Source organism: Urocitellus parryii, chromosome 6 (assembly GCF_045843805.1).
Source record: "Urocitellus parryii isolate mUroPar1 chromosome 6, mUroPar1.hap1, whole genome shotgun sequence".
Classification (NCBI taxonomy): Eukaryota; Metazoa; Chordata; class Mammalia; order Rodentia; family Sciuridae; genus Urocitellus; species Urocitellus parryii.
In genome coordinates, this window is record NC_135536.1 from 174,621,789 (window position 1) to 174,636,712 (window position 14,924).

Below are 14,924 nucleotides of genomic sequence, written 5' to 3' on the forward strand. Positions count from 1 at the left end.
GATACCTATGTTTTTCTCTTCTTGGAACACTCCTCCCTTCCTTATGCCTGCCTTCCCCTAACTCTTAAGACTAGCTGTGTTGCTGTATACTCCCCAATAATTCCTATCCTCTTAACCAGCTGCTAGGATTGGACACCTAGTGGGATTGACTGGTGTCTTGTCTCTGTCCCACTGTAGGCTAAAAGCTCCTTGTAGGCATCTGTGAGGCTGCTCACATGGTACTACCTGACACATAGTAGGTGGTCAATAAATAGTTGGTGAACTCATTTCTGTACTGGCTCAAACATGGGCTTTGGGCTCAGACTGCCTAGGTATAAATCCTGGCTCATCCAATATTTGTCACCTCTCTGAACCTCAGTTACCTTATCTGTGAATTGGGAATTATAAGAGTCCCTTTCCAATAGGATTATTGTGATGATTAATTGTTAAATGAAAAGAACTAGAACTGATTATGTGCCTGATACATAATCAGTATTGAGTAAATGTTAGCTGCCATTTTTATCAGCAGCATCATTACATTCTCATTTTCTATTACAACTCACCTGTCCTCCACATTCTGGCTGGATGACCTTATGCAAGTTATACAAGTTTTTAATCTCTGACTCGTGTTAACTGGCAATTGCCTACAAAATGGTGGTAAAAATCTACAGGTAGTTGTAAGGCTATGACTCACTGTGTGTGTGAAGGACTTAGAACCAGCAGGACTAGGTGAATGGTAATTGGAAGTTACCATGTCTGCCACAGTGCCTTGTACTTGGTATGTACTGAGCAACTGTCTTCTTTTTTATTTGTGGTGTGTCTTCCCCTTAGGGTGAGTATTATTCTCACTGTGGTCTTTTTGTTTTTGTCCTGCCTGTGTGGACTTGTTCCATTTGTTTAAGACTTTGGAACAAAAGTGTACTGATGTCTCTCAGAATTTGGTTTTCATTCCTCTGCAACCTGAACTCTCAGAGAGCCCTTGAGTTCCCAAGGCCAGGGTCTCTCATCTAAGTTTGGAAGATTCTGTTTCAAAAGAAGGTAGAACTGAAGTAACTTCTTAGATTTAATTGGCTTGATAAGGAGATTGTAATCCTCTGCCCCAGCTTCAAGTCACTTATCAGATAAGGCTAAAAGGTCTGGTGTCAGGCTTCTGAGAAGGGGAAACTCAGAACACATGCTTTTAGTTAGCAAGAAATAATGATCATAATGTCTCATATGTGATGGTAATGGCGTTTCCACACCCCCCCCTTCTGCATGAATCTATCCCAATAAGTAAGGACACCAGCGCCAACCAAAGTTGATGGCCCAAAGCTTCGAGCTGAAGGATAGGGTTCAATTCCCTGTTTGTATTTTGGGGCCTTAGGCTCAGTACTTTCCCCAGTGTATGATAGCCACCTCCCTGTTGATTGTCAGGATGCAATTTTTTTTTTTTTTTTTTTTTTTTTGGTGGGGGGTACCAGGGATTGAACTCAGGGGCACTCAACCACTGAGCTACATCCCCAGCCCTATTTTGTATTTTATTTAGAGACAGGGTCTCACTGAATTACTTAGTGCCTCACTGTTGCTCAGGCTGCTTTGATTATCCTGCCTCAGCCTCCCAAGCTGCTGGGATTACAGGCGTGCACCCAGCCAGGAAGTTTGAAACATGGCCAAAGAGAAACAGAAACCTAGCACCTCCTTTCCAAGGGGTGTATATCATCTAGGATAGACACTGCCACCTAAGCAGTGGTTCTTAACCCTGGCTACATTAAGATCACCTAGAGTGGTGATCCTTTGACTTGGACAGCGTGCTAAAATGTAGATTCTGGTTCAAGTCCTAGGGTAGGGCCTGAGGTTCTGTATTTTTTAACAAGCTTCCAGAAAATGGTAATACTCTTCTCCAAAGATCTAAGAACCTAGTGACCCTTTAAAAATGCTGAAGACAGGGCTGGTTGCCTGGCATGTGTGAGGCACTGGGGTTCAATTCTCAGTACCACATATAAATAAATAAAATAAAGATCTGTCAACAACTAAGAAAAAAATGCTGAAGACAGGATCCTATCTCTCAGAAATTCTGACTTTTCATTGATCATGATGACCAGTAATCTAGCATGAGACTTTGGCATGGGTAGTTTTTTGGTTTTTTGATACTAGGGATTGAACCCAGGACCTCCTCACACATGCTAAGCAAGTGCTTTACCACTGAGCTATGTCCCCAGCGCTTGGGATAATTTTTTTTTTTTTTTTTTTTTGAGGAAGAACGTCATTAAGTTGCTCAAGTTGAGATCTCAAACTTATGATCTTCCTGCCTTTACCTCCAAAAAACTGGGATTATATGTATGGACCTGGCTTAGCATGTAGTTTTTAAGCTCCCCAGGTTACTCTGAAATGTACAGGGTAGAGAACCACCATCCTAGACACACAGATAAGGTGTAGAGATGATGTTCTCAGAGATTTTCCATCTAGGTGCTTCTACAAGTAGAAAGGTAAGAGGTGTGAACAATTCCTTAAGTAATGTGAGGTGGGTTGTTTTGTTTTTGTTTTGTTTCGTTTTATGTGTTTGTGTGTGTGTGCGTGTGTGCGCTCGCGCACGCGCTAAGATATGAACCCAGGAGCACTTTACCAGCCCTTTTTTTTTTTCTTATTTTGAGACAGGTCTTGTTAAGTTGCTTAGGGCCTCAGTAAGTTGCTGAGGCCGGACTCAAACTGGTTATCCTCCTGCCCCAGCCTCCTGAGCTGCTGGAATTAATGTCAGCATCACCACTATACCTGGAAGATTTTTTTTTTTTTTTTTTGAGGGAAACAGGGAAGATTAAGAACCACAGTATTAAGCCTGTGTGTGAATGGATGGTTTCATATTTTAATAGATCAGAGTTTGGTTGGTGTTTAATAAGGATTTATTGAGCACCCTAATCAACAAAGCTAGAAGAGCTACTAGTGCAGGGAGAGAGATGGCAGATACTGAAATGGCCATAACTAAACGTGAAAAGTGTCATAATAGCACCTTAAACAAGTAGAGAATTGAGTATTTCTCACTTAAGCAGCAATCTTCAGAAGTATATATAGGTGTGAAAGTTCACTTGGGCATCAGGTGATGTTTCCATTCTCTTTCCTCTAGTATCATAGAGATATTTATAAAGCACCTTGAAAAGTAAGGAAGAAACATTTCGTCCGGACCTCCACGGGGCGGTAGGACTTGATCAAGCAAGGTGGAGTGTCTAAAACAAAGCGAGCCCACCAGTGTGCTCTCCAGGCCAGGAACATTTCCTGGATCTCCCCAAGGCTTCAAAAAAAAAGGTGGGAGATGCTGCTGGAAAGTCGTCCTAGGGCCAGCAGGAGGATGTTCTTCGTGCCAAACTCAAATTACTTGAACCTGAACATGCACAGCAGTGACGTTTTCTTTGGCCTCATTTTTTTCTGAAGTTATATAAATACTATATAATTTTGTTAGAAAATACAGATACATAAAGAAAGAAAAAAATCCATCACTCAATTCACTTAAATAATGCTGTGGGAAACCCCTTTTAGATTTTGTCTTACTTGCCATATGTTTTTGAACATGATTAGAAATAGAATTGAGTATATACTTTTGGGGGCTTTTTGGATACAGATGCCAGGTTGTCTCCAGAAATGTTCCAGTTTGTAATTCCTCCAACTATGTGAGAATATCATGGCAGTGACCTTTAATATCTAATACTAAGCCAGGTGTGGTGGCACACACCTGTATTCCTAGGAACTCAGAGTCTGAGGCAGTGGGATTGCAAATTTGAGGTCAGCCTCAGTAACTTATCAAGGCTCTGAGCAACTTAGTGAAACTTATCTCAAAATAAGAAATAAAAAGGACTGGGGATGTGGCTTCAGTGGCAAAGTGTCCCATCCCCCTAAAAAAAAAAATCTAGATTAAAATTACATTAAAAAAAAATCTAACACTGCTGGTCTCGCATGAGTATAATGATTAGTTCTAATTCTAAGCTGAATTTCTGAATTGCTTTTGGTTGTCAGTGTAAGTATTCAAAGACTCTATTTGCCTGACTATCTATTTATCTAGCTATCTTTTCTATTTATTTTGGTACCAGGGATTGAACCCAGTTAACCACTAAGCCACAGCCACAGTCCATTTTTTTTTTTTTTTTTAGTTGTAGATGAATACAATACCTTTATTTTCTCTTTATGTGGTGCTGAGGATCAAACCCAGTGCCCTCTATATGTGAGGTGAGCACTCTCCACCACTGAACTACAACCCCAGCCCAGCCACAAGCCCTTTTTTATATTTTGAGTCAGGGTCTTTCTGAGTTGCTCAGGGCCTTGCTAAGTTGACGAGGCTGGCTTTGAACTCACGATCCTCCTGCCTCAGCCTCCCAAGCCCCTGGAATTACATACATGTGTGCGCCACTGCACCTGGCTCACAAACTCGAGTTTATTACGGAGATATTCTTTGTAATTTTTTGCCTCCCTTGATCCTTCCTCTAAGACAAATTAGTTTGCTAGTAGTATCTTTGTGTGACAATTATTTTCTGCAATTTCAAAAATTGAGTTTTTTAAGCGACTTTTGAATGGCAGTTTATGCCAGTAACACAGGATTTGTCCTCCTTATATCTTGGCTAACCAGAATTCAGATATAGAGGGAAATTAGAGAAAAAAGGAGGACAATGTTTATTTCTCAAGTGAAACACATTCTAACCACTGAGTGAGTGTCCGCAAAGCTTTCAAGAAGGAGGACTGGAATCTTCAGATGGCTGGTCAAGTGGAGGAAATCTTCCCATGGAGAGAAAATCGGACATTGAAGCCAGCTTTCCATTACTGTCAGGAAGAATCAAAACCTGTTTGTCGTTGTAGTCAAGGCAAGCCCCGGCGCTGAAAACTTTCCCTTTGTGCAAACATAGTATGCCTCTGGAGGGATTTAAAAGAACTGGTGGTAGCTGTCCCTGGGTAGCTGGAATGGGAGGAAGATTCATTTTTCCCATGGATAGTGTTTGAATTATTCATTGAATAGGTTTTACTTTTTAAAAAAACATGTATTTCTTTCTTTTTTAAAAATTTTTTGTAGTTGTAGATGAACCGAATGCCTTTATTTTATTTGTTTATTTTTATATGGTGCTGAGGATCGAACCCAGTGCCTCACACATGCGAGGCAAGTATTCTGCCACTGAGTCAAAATTCTGGTTATTTCTTAATGGCTTTTTCCACGGTATGAAAGATGTTAACGCTAGGGGAAACCGAGTGAAGAATAACATGGGAACTCACAGTGTCTTTGCAACTCTTCTGTAAATCTAAATTTATTTAAGAATAAAAGGTAGGATCGAAACCACTACCTGTAATCCCAGGACTCAGGAGATTGAGGAGGAGGATCACAAATTCCAGGCCAGCCTTAGCAACTTAGCAAGACCCTATCTCAAAATAAAAAGAATTGGGGATGGAGCTGAGTGGGAGAGCACCACCACTGGGTCCAGTCGGAGGGGTGGGGAGGGGTTCTGCCTTTCAGTGTGAAATTCTGTCCCTTGAATCAATTTTCTACCTTCTTTTAAAGATTTTTCTGTTCTCCCTATTCTGCCTACCTCCTGACTACCAAATACAGTATACCTATCTTGGCCAATGTTGCTATTTTTATCAGGGTCAAACTTTTATTTCATAATGGTATTAGATACTAATAAAAGTGCACATCAAACCTGAAGAGAAACACTGTGAATGTATTGCTTTTAAGACTTTTTGTTGTTGTTCTTTTGTTTTTGGTACCAGGGATTGAACCCAGGGGTGCTTAATCACTAAGCCACGTCTCCAGCCCTTTTTTAAATTTTGAGACAGGGTCTCACTAAGTTGCTAAGAGCCTCACTAAGTTGCTGAGGCTGGTTTTGAACTTGTAATCCTCCTGCCTCAGCTTCCTGAGCCACTGGGATTACAGGCATATGCCACGATGCCTGGTACTTTTAAGACTTTGACCAAGCTGTGTATCTACAGAAAGTACACTGAATTCAGAACCTTAATTTTTTTTTTGTCTTTGAGATGGAATCTCTCTATGTTGCCTAAGCTGGCCTCAAATTCCTGGGGTCAAGCAGTCCTCCTGACCCAGCCTCCCAAGTAGCTAGGACTTTAGGCATGTACCATTGCCCCCAGCTAGAACCTGAAACTTCTAAAGCCATCGTTTTTCCACTTATAGTCTAGGTAAAGACACAGATGAGTGTGTTCTTGGCAGTCAGTGACTGCCTGCAAAACTGGACTTCAGAAAGATTCATGAGTATGTCTTTGGGAGCTGGGAATAACTTGGTGGATGGAGGGGCTGCCACAGCAAAGTAATGAGTCAGCTGTAGCCAGTGTCTGAGTGGGAAGAAACTAGCATCTGAAATAGAGTAGCAGTGAAGGGGAAAAAGAAGGCAGATACAGAAACAATTTTCAAGCTGGTGACTCAGATGTGTGGATGATGAAAGTTCCTTGTTCAGACCAGGCAGAGGAGCAGAAAGAGGCAACTCTTCTAGTTCCTGGAACAGGTGAAGTGCTGATATTAATGGAGGGAAAGGGAAGCTTTGATGGGCAGACCTATTGAGGTCAGAAATTAGTCTTGCTTGCTTTGGATTCCCCCGTGCATGTCCTACATGCAGATATTTACTGAGTGCCTGCTCTGTGCCAGGCACTGTTCATGGTGCTGGAGAGATTATGTCCAAGTGGAGGGGACATATAACATACAAATAAATCTGTATCATCCATGTCAAGTAGATAAATCCAGGAATAATAATAGAGTAAGGGACTAGAGAAATGGGTCATGGGAACTCTAAGGATACTATTTTAGATAGAATCTTGTCTGAGGAGGTGACATTTGAGATACCTGAGTGAAATAAGGAATGTGGGAGCCATGCAGATGTGGGAGAAGCCTTCTGGCAGAAGAAACAGTAAAGGTGAAGGCCCTGAGGCTTGGGGAAGGGCTTGGGGTCAAGGGTAAGCTAGAGGGTCCCTGTGGCTGGAGCTGAGGAGGGTAGGAGGTGATGAGGCCTGTTCCATTTTGGGAGAAGGCTCATAGAAAAATGGTAACATAGGAGCATCTTGACAAGGAGAGGCTGTTGATATAAAGAGAAATGGGAACATTATGGAGCTTTACTTCCTGTGAGCTGTAGTGGAAAGTGATATATATGAAGTGGTTAAAGGAACAGTGATCTAGGCCAGGCGCAGTGGCACATGCCTATAATTCCAGTGGCTTGGGAGGCTGAGGCAGGAGGATTGCAAATTCAAAGCCAATCTCAACAATTTAGCAAGGCCCTGTCTCAAAAAAGGGAGTCAAGGAGTGGGGATGTGGCTAAGTGGTTAAGTGTACCTGGTTCAATCCCTAGTGCTGACAAAAAACCCACTGATCCAGAAGCAGGGAGGTGTGGCTCCTGTGTGGCAGTGTTGCCCAGATGTTGATTACCTGATCCATTCTGTGGCATATTTCTGGAAGTACAGAATCATTTTGTAGCTTGTTTTTTTTCTTTTGTTTTAAGAGACAAAGTCTTACTATGTTGTCCAGGCTCTCCTCGAACTCCTGTGCTCGAGTGTTCCCTCAGCCTCCCAAGTAGCCGACATTACAGTTGTGTACTAACATGCCCATTATTGGGGATTTGGGAGACAACATTTACAAGGGCGCAGCCTTCCCAAAGGGGAAGGGATACCAGCTCATTGGAAGCAGGCATGAGGGTAGTCTGCTGTAGGAGAAAGTTCACTTCTTTCCCCCATTCCATCTGTGCCCTTTCTTCTGAACAGGTATGGTTGCCGTGGTCCCTGCTACTTTTCTCTCTCAAGTGTGAAACAAACGCCTTCTACGTCCCTGGGGTTGCACCAATCAACTTCCACCAGAACGACCCAGTAGAAATCAAGGTATGTTTCTGCACTATTTGGAGCCTCACTAGGCGGTCAGGCTGGAGTGTGTGGTGAGCTTTTCGTGTCCATCCTGTGGTTACGGAGAACACAGATGAGTGCCATTGACACTGAGAAAAAGAGAGCTCAGTGCATGCTTCCTGACCCAAAGTCGAGTGCCCCGGAGCGTGCATTCCGGGAATTCTGCCCTGCCTCTTCATCTCTGTCTCCGTGTCTCTGGCTCTCCTGTTGAGTGACCTCTCTGTGCTTCTGCTTTGCTCCATTTCTCTGTTTGATTGAATTCATGCAGATCTCTTTTATCTCCTTCTCTCTCTCATGGGTGGGTGGGTGGGTGTGTGTGTGTGTGTGTGTGTGTGTGTGTCTGTCTGTCTGTCCATGTCCATCTCTGTCTCTTGTCTCACTCCACTTGCCTCTTCTTATGTGGCATTTCTGACTCCCTCTTTAATCTGCTCCATCCTCCTCTCAGTTACCGGCTTTCTCTGTGGAACTCATAGCATCTGCTCATATTGTTTATATATTGTAAGTATTCTTCCTTAGAGATAGACTCATATCTTGAGAAAACAATAAAAATAAAATAACACTTACTGAGGGTTATTTACATGCCAGGTTTTGGGCCTGGCTTAGCTCAGGATGTCCCCTACCTAAGAATGCTCTGAGGCAAAGTATGTTTTACAGATTTTCTGTACATTTTATAGATACGGATAAGGCCTGGGCAAATGAACCAGTTTCCCAAGTTCACATGGTTAAGAAAGATACAGAATATATTTCAGGCCCCATCTCTTTACCATTGCAATACTTTCTCCCACTGACACCCAAGGTTTTTCTAAGCTACTGGAGGCAAGACCTGACCTCAACTAACATGAAGCTACTTATTCACATCATTTATCCCACTTAGTATGAATGTTTTTACATTTCTCTTCACAAATAGTCATGGACCATGAAATATGCATGCTACATTGCCTATCTGAAGTCCAAAAAAAATTGCCTAATTCCAAAGCAAGAGTTTTAAATAAATAGACCTAGAATTCTAAAATTATTTATATTTTTTGATGATATGAAGAATGGTGGGTAGCTTCCAAATTATAAAGATAATTTTTGTTAAATAAATAAATTAATTAAATAAAGCAAAAAAAAATAGTAAAATTTTAATATCTATTTTTGGTGCTGGGGATTGAATCCAGGGCCTTATGTGCAAGTAAGTAGTCTACCAACTGAGATAATATCCCCAGCTCCCCTATTTTTGATGATTCCCTTATTTCTGGTTTGGTTTTTCTGTGACTGGTGCACTTTCTGAAGCTGTGTTCTGTGTGCATGCATCATTTCCTGTACATGTTCCTGCATCTTATACCTCATTCTCAATGTCTATACAGTATTGAATTGAATGAAAATATTGTAGCCTATTGATGGGTTGGTTTTCTCATTCAACAGACATTTAGTAGCACCTACTCTGCCTTATTCTTAAGGCACAAGGATTAACAAGATGACCAAAACACCTGTGATTCTTGCCCTCCTGGAATTTAAATCTTAGCTTCTGTTTCATAAAACAGAATCATTGCTTTTTTGGCAGATGGGGGTGAGACAACCAGGGATTGAACTCAGGGGCACTCAACCACTGAGCCACATCCCCAGCCCTATTTTGTATTCTATTTAGAGACAGGGTCTCACCTCACTTTTGCTAAGGCTGGCTTTGAACCCATGATCCTCCTGCTTCAGCCCCACTCTGGCATTACAGGTGTCCTGGGATTTTAGGCATGCACCACCACACCAAGCTGAATCATTGCATTTTTATTTAATATGTTGTAAAGGAAACTGAGAGGGTTGGAACTGGGAAAGATGGGGAGTTCCTTTAGGTGGATTAGTTAGGGAAGGACTCACAGATGAGGGCATTCAAAATGCATGAAGTCATTAGAAAGGGTCAGAGAGGAGCAGCAGGATGAATTCTTGAGGCAGGGGAGTAAGAAGGCCATGTGGGTATGAATAAGGAGTGCCCTCTTTGTTCCTAGGGGCTTTTTTTCTCATCTGGAATATTTCCATAGGAAAGAGGCCCAGAATAAAATGATCTTTTCAAAGGATAGTAAAATGTTCAAGACTCGTAGTGTCTTAAATCAGTTGTGGTTTTTAAACTAAATCTGTACTGCAGTCTAAAATTACTGAAAAGTGAAATAATCCAGGGTTATGGACACTGTAGTAGGCCACATTCATGTCTGCTACAGTTAGTTTGCTTGGTGGATGATACTACCAAGTGTACTGAATATGTGTGGCTGTGGGGAGGATTCTTAGAGTAATTATCTTGGTTTCTGCTGGGTTGAGGAATAACAGCCTCTCTTCTCCTACCAGGCTGTGAAGCTTACCAGCTCTCGAACTCAGCTGCCTTATGAATACTACTCATTGCCCTTCTGCCAGCCCAGCAAAATAACCTACAAGGCAGAGAATCTGGGTAAGTTCTCTCACACTGCTGCAGCCTGCCCCAAAGGGGAACCCAGAACAATTTTTGCAATGATAATAGCAGTTGACCCTTATCTAGACACTGTTGCTCATAGTTTCTGTGCCTGTTAGCTTATCTAATCTTCATAGCAACTCTTGGGGGAGGGGAGTTGCAGTTTTCATTCCCATTTTGCAGATTACGTGATTTGCCTTTGGTTGTACCATGAATGGCTAAGCTAAGCTTTGAACCCACCCAGCTGGTCTTTTTCAGAATTGGAGCACTTGGCTTCTACTCAGACTGGCTTCCCTCTATTTCTAAATATCCCCTTCTCTCTGGTGGCTTCTGTCACCTGCTCTGCCTTTCATTGAAAGAGGGAGCGATTACCTTTGCTCTAAAGCAAGCAGAGATGTTGCCATATTAGCTAAGCTGTTGAAGAGGTGCCTCAAATAATGTGTGAAGTAACCAGCGCAGTGTTTGACACAGGTGTTCCATAAATGGTAGCCATTTCATTCTAAGTTAAGTAATTCTCCATTTGGCATCCACACTTGACCTATCCACACTTGAAGGTGCCTGCTCAGGACAGTTTTTAGTGCTTCCTCTCTGCCTGGCTTGTGTGTTAAGTCCTGGAGCTAAGACTGGGGAAATGCTTTCCCTGACCTCTAGGACCTTAAGAGCCTTTCCTTTTCTCATACCTTAGGAAGGAGAAAGAGAGAACTGGTTCTTGATCAGGCCTCTGAAAGAGCTGTCTTCTCTATTAGGGCTCTCATGGCTCAGATACTTCCAGAACCCCCAGATGACAAGTTTGCCTACTGCCAGATCTTGAGGTTCCTGAACCAGCTGCAGGCAGGTCATGGAGCTAGTTTAACCAAAAGTGGGCTGCATCCCCTCCCCTAAATACCACCTGTGCATAGGCCAAGCACTGCGTTCTAAGCATCTGTGTGCTTCACCTTATTAATTCTCACAATACCTATGAGGTATAATCTCTTAAGGAAAGTGAAGCACAAAGTAGCTAAGTCTTTTGTCCAGTAGACCACCTAGTAATAGTGCCACTTACACAGAACCCTGGGAGCTGTGGCTCCAGTTCACCTTTTTTTTTTTTTTTTTTTTTTAATTTTTAATATTTATTTTTTAGTTTTCGGCAGACACAACATCTTTGTTTGTATGTAGTGCTGAGAATCGAACCCGGGCTGCACGCATGCCAGGCGAGCGCGCTACCGCTTGAGCCACATCCCTAGCCCTCCAGTTCACCTTTGAGCACCATGTTCTGTTCATTGTCCTGCCTGATCCTTCCATTAACTCTGCTAGCTGAGTATAATTGTCCCCACTCAGTATCATATGTCCAATAGGTGGAGAAATTGAGCTTTTAACTCATATTTTTTGTTTATTAAAGCCAGAGTTATTTCTGTTGTCCCAGCTGCCTTCTCCAGAAAGGTTCACCAGGGCTATCTGAAGGCTGTGCTTGTGACTGTCAATGTTGATGACGATTTATATTGTGGCATATGTGTTGGATCATCTGGGGCAGTACTGGGGTATGGTAGTAGTTGCTCTTAGCAGGTCCATGTCATGGCTTGTGGCTCATTGTGAACAAGGTATACTTATAGTCGCAGCTACTTGAGAGGATTGCTTGAGTCCATGAGTTCAAGATCAGCCTGGGCAACATAGGGAGACCCCCATTTAAAAAAAAAAAAAAATGCTTCCGTATTAGAAATGAATCATTTCAGACTAGTATGTCCTCTTTCTCAGTTTAATTTCTAAATATCAAGAAGTGTACCAGCTTACATGGTCTGTTCCTCTCTCTGCAGATTCTCCTCTCCTCAGGCTAACTCCCTACTAGACCTTCAAGAAAGTGAGCAGTAGCATTGGGTGTGGGGAGAGAATGCAGGAGATTGGCACCATCACAACTCCATGATGATCATGGGCAAGCCACTGTCCCTGTTTGGTCCTCAGTCTTTAAAATGACGTTTTAGCTGTGGCCATGCAGATGTCCTATTGATGGCCTTGCTGTCTACTGGGTCACTCCATCCCTGAGCTTTGTAGGCTCACCTGTACTGCCAGTCTTCTAAAATAGGACACAAGGGGGAGAGTCCTTCATCCAGGCTCAGCTTCCCCTTCTCACTTCCCCTCAGGGGTGACCCATCCACACTTGAGGTGTCATTTGCCAGGGTGCTGCCTTGCTCATTGAGCACTGCCATTGTACTTACCACCTTTGTACCAACCGCTCACAGCCTCCATCTCTGTCCTGATCTCTCCTCTAGGCCTTAAGTCTTGATATCTCTTTAGTGTGTCCAAACTGAAAATACCTTCCATCTGAGTTTGCTGTTTTTCCTGTCCTGCTTTCAGGTTCTGCCTGGTCTTAGAAACCTGCGAGTCTTCTGTGACCAGAGTCGGATAAACATCTCCCCCATCATATCAGGAATCCCTCACTGACTTTCATTGCTTTCTAGATAAAAATCGAACTGTGGGTGGCCCACAGGCCCTCTGGGTCCAGCTCCATTCCATCTCTCACCCATCTCTCCAGCTCACTCTAGTCCTTCCCCAGCTCTCTTGATTTGCAGCCACACAGGCCTCTTTGCCTAGTTAACTCCTCCCTTCCTTTAAAGTCACTTCAGGCACCACTTCCTCGTGGAGCCTTTCCTAGACCCACTCCACTCTCTACAGCAGTTGTATAGTATATTCTCATTTTGCTGATTATTGATCGTGGTCCAACTTCCTGCATACCGTAACATTGTCTAACATTATAGCTTCAAAGCCTTGGCAAGTAAGTGAGTGTTTATGATGGAGAAACAAATGACTAGGTGACAAGGCAGACAGCTGTATCAAGCAGATCCACACTGGTACGCAAGTGTTAGAACAAGTGCACGTGGGGGCATTCGTCCTGCCTGTTGGTACTGGGTACTCTCCTTCAGTTTGCTCCAGTTTCACATCATCACAGTAGAATTGTTGAGCAGCTCAGGATGAAAGCTCAGTAGAGTTTAGGTGACCTCCCTAACTGCTCAGTGCCTGTCCGTATGACATCTGGCAGCAGGTTACTGAAGACAAGACAGTCTTGCAAGGGGTGTGCTGGTTCATTAAGCAAAAAGATGTTTTGGCTAAAAATGTCAAGTGCTCGATTTCACCCTGCTTTCTTCTCTGCCTAACCAGGATCTAAAGACACAGAGATAAACAGGAAATAGTGTCTCCCCTCAAAAAGCTCATGATCAGATAGAAGAGGCAGAATCACAAATATATTAACACAGTGTACAAAATAACATTGCTGGGGCTGGGGCTGGGGCTGTAGCTCAGTGGTAGAGCACTTGCCTTGCATGTGTGAGGTACTGGGTTCGATCCTCAGCCTCATAAAAATAAATAAATAAATAAAGATATTGAACCAACTACAACTTAAAAAATTTTTTTTTAAATAACATTGCTGACATATGAAAAGGTGCAGGGGTATTGCTGATGATAAAAATGGTATCCTCCCCAAGGCATTCCTCACAGAAATAGAAAAAGCAATTATGAAATTCATCTGACCCAGAATAGCTAAAGTAATTCTAAGCAGGAAGAGTGAAACAGGTGGTATCGCTAGACCAGATCTTAAATTATACTACAGAGCAATAGTAACAAAAACAGCATGGTACTGGCACCAAAACAGGCTGGTAGACCAATGGTACAGAACAGAGGACACAGAGACCAACCCACAAAATTACAACTACCTTATATTAGACAAAGGTGCTAAAAGCATGCAATGGAGAAAGGATAGCGTCTTCAACAAATGGTGCTGGGAGAACTGGAAATCCATATGCAACAAAATGAAATTGAATCCCTATTTCTCACCATGCACAAAAGTTAACTCAAAATGGATCAAGGATCTAGGAATCAAACTAGAGACTCTGCATCTAATAGAAGAAAAAGTAAGCCCTAATCTCCATCACGTGGGGTTAGGCCCCAAGTTCCTTAATAAGACACCTATAGCACAAGAATTAAAACCAAGAATCAACAAATGGGACGAATTCAAACTAAAAAGTTTTTTCTCAGCAAGAGAAATAATATGTGAAGTGAATAGGGAGCCTACATCCTGGGAACAAATTTTTACCCCTCACACATCAGATAGAGCTCTAATCTCTAGGGTATACAAAGAACTCAAAAAGTTAAACAACAAAAAAACAAATAACCCAATCAACAAATAGGCCAAGGACCTGAACAGACACTTCTCAGAAGAGGATATACAGTCAATCAACAAATACACGAAAAAATGCTCACCATCGCTAGCAATCAGAGAAATGCAAATTAAAACTACTCTAAGATACCATCTCACTCCAATAAGAATGGCAGCCATTATGAAGTCAAACAACAATAAGTGCTGGCAAGGATGCAGGGAAAAAGGTATAGTCACACATTGCTGGTGGGACTGCAAATTGGTGCAGCCAGTTTGGAAAGCAGTGTGGAGATTCCTTGGAAAACTGGGAATGGAACCACCATTTGATCCAGCTATTCCTCTTCTTGGACTATACTCAAAAGACCTAAAAACGGCATACTGTAGGACACAGCCACATCAATGTTTATAGCAGCACAATTCACAATAGCTAGACTGTGGAGCCAACCTAGATGCCCTTCAATGGATGAATGGATTTAAAAAATGTGGCATTGATACACAATGGAATATTACTCAGCACTAAAAAAATAACAAGATCATGGCATTTGCAGGGAAATGGATGGCATTAGA

The 14,924-nt window shown here is 42.4% G+C and overlaps 1 protein-coding gene across 2 annotated transcripts in view; it reads left to right on the forward strand.

Moving 5' to 3' along the window:
- Positions 1-14,924, forward strand: part of Tm9sf4 (transmembrane 9 superfamily member 4) — a 50,526-nt gene that overhangs the window by 14,997 nt on the left and 20,605 nt on the right. The window contains exons 2-3 of one of the 2 annotated variants that reach the window (XM_026402078.2): positions 7,684-7,797; positions 10,135-10,234. In XM_026402078.2, the coding sequence (XP_026257863.1) occupies positions 7,684-7,797; positions 10,135-10,234 (214 nt within the window). Of the gene's footprint in view, positions 1-7,683; positions 7,798-10,134; positions 10,235-14,924 lie in introns of those variants that run through there. The other variant, XM_026402079.2, reaches the window with a different exon arrangement.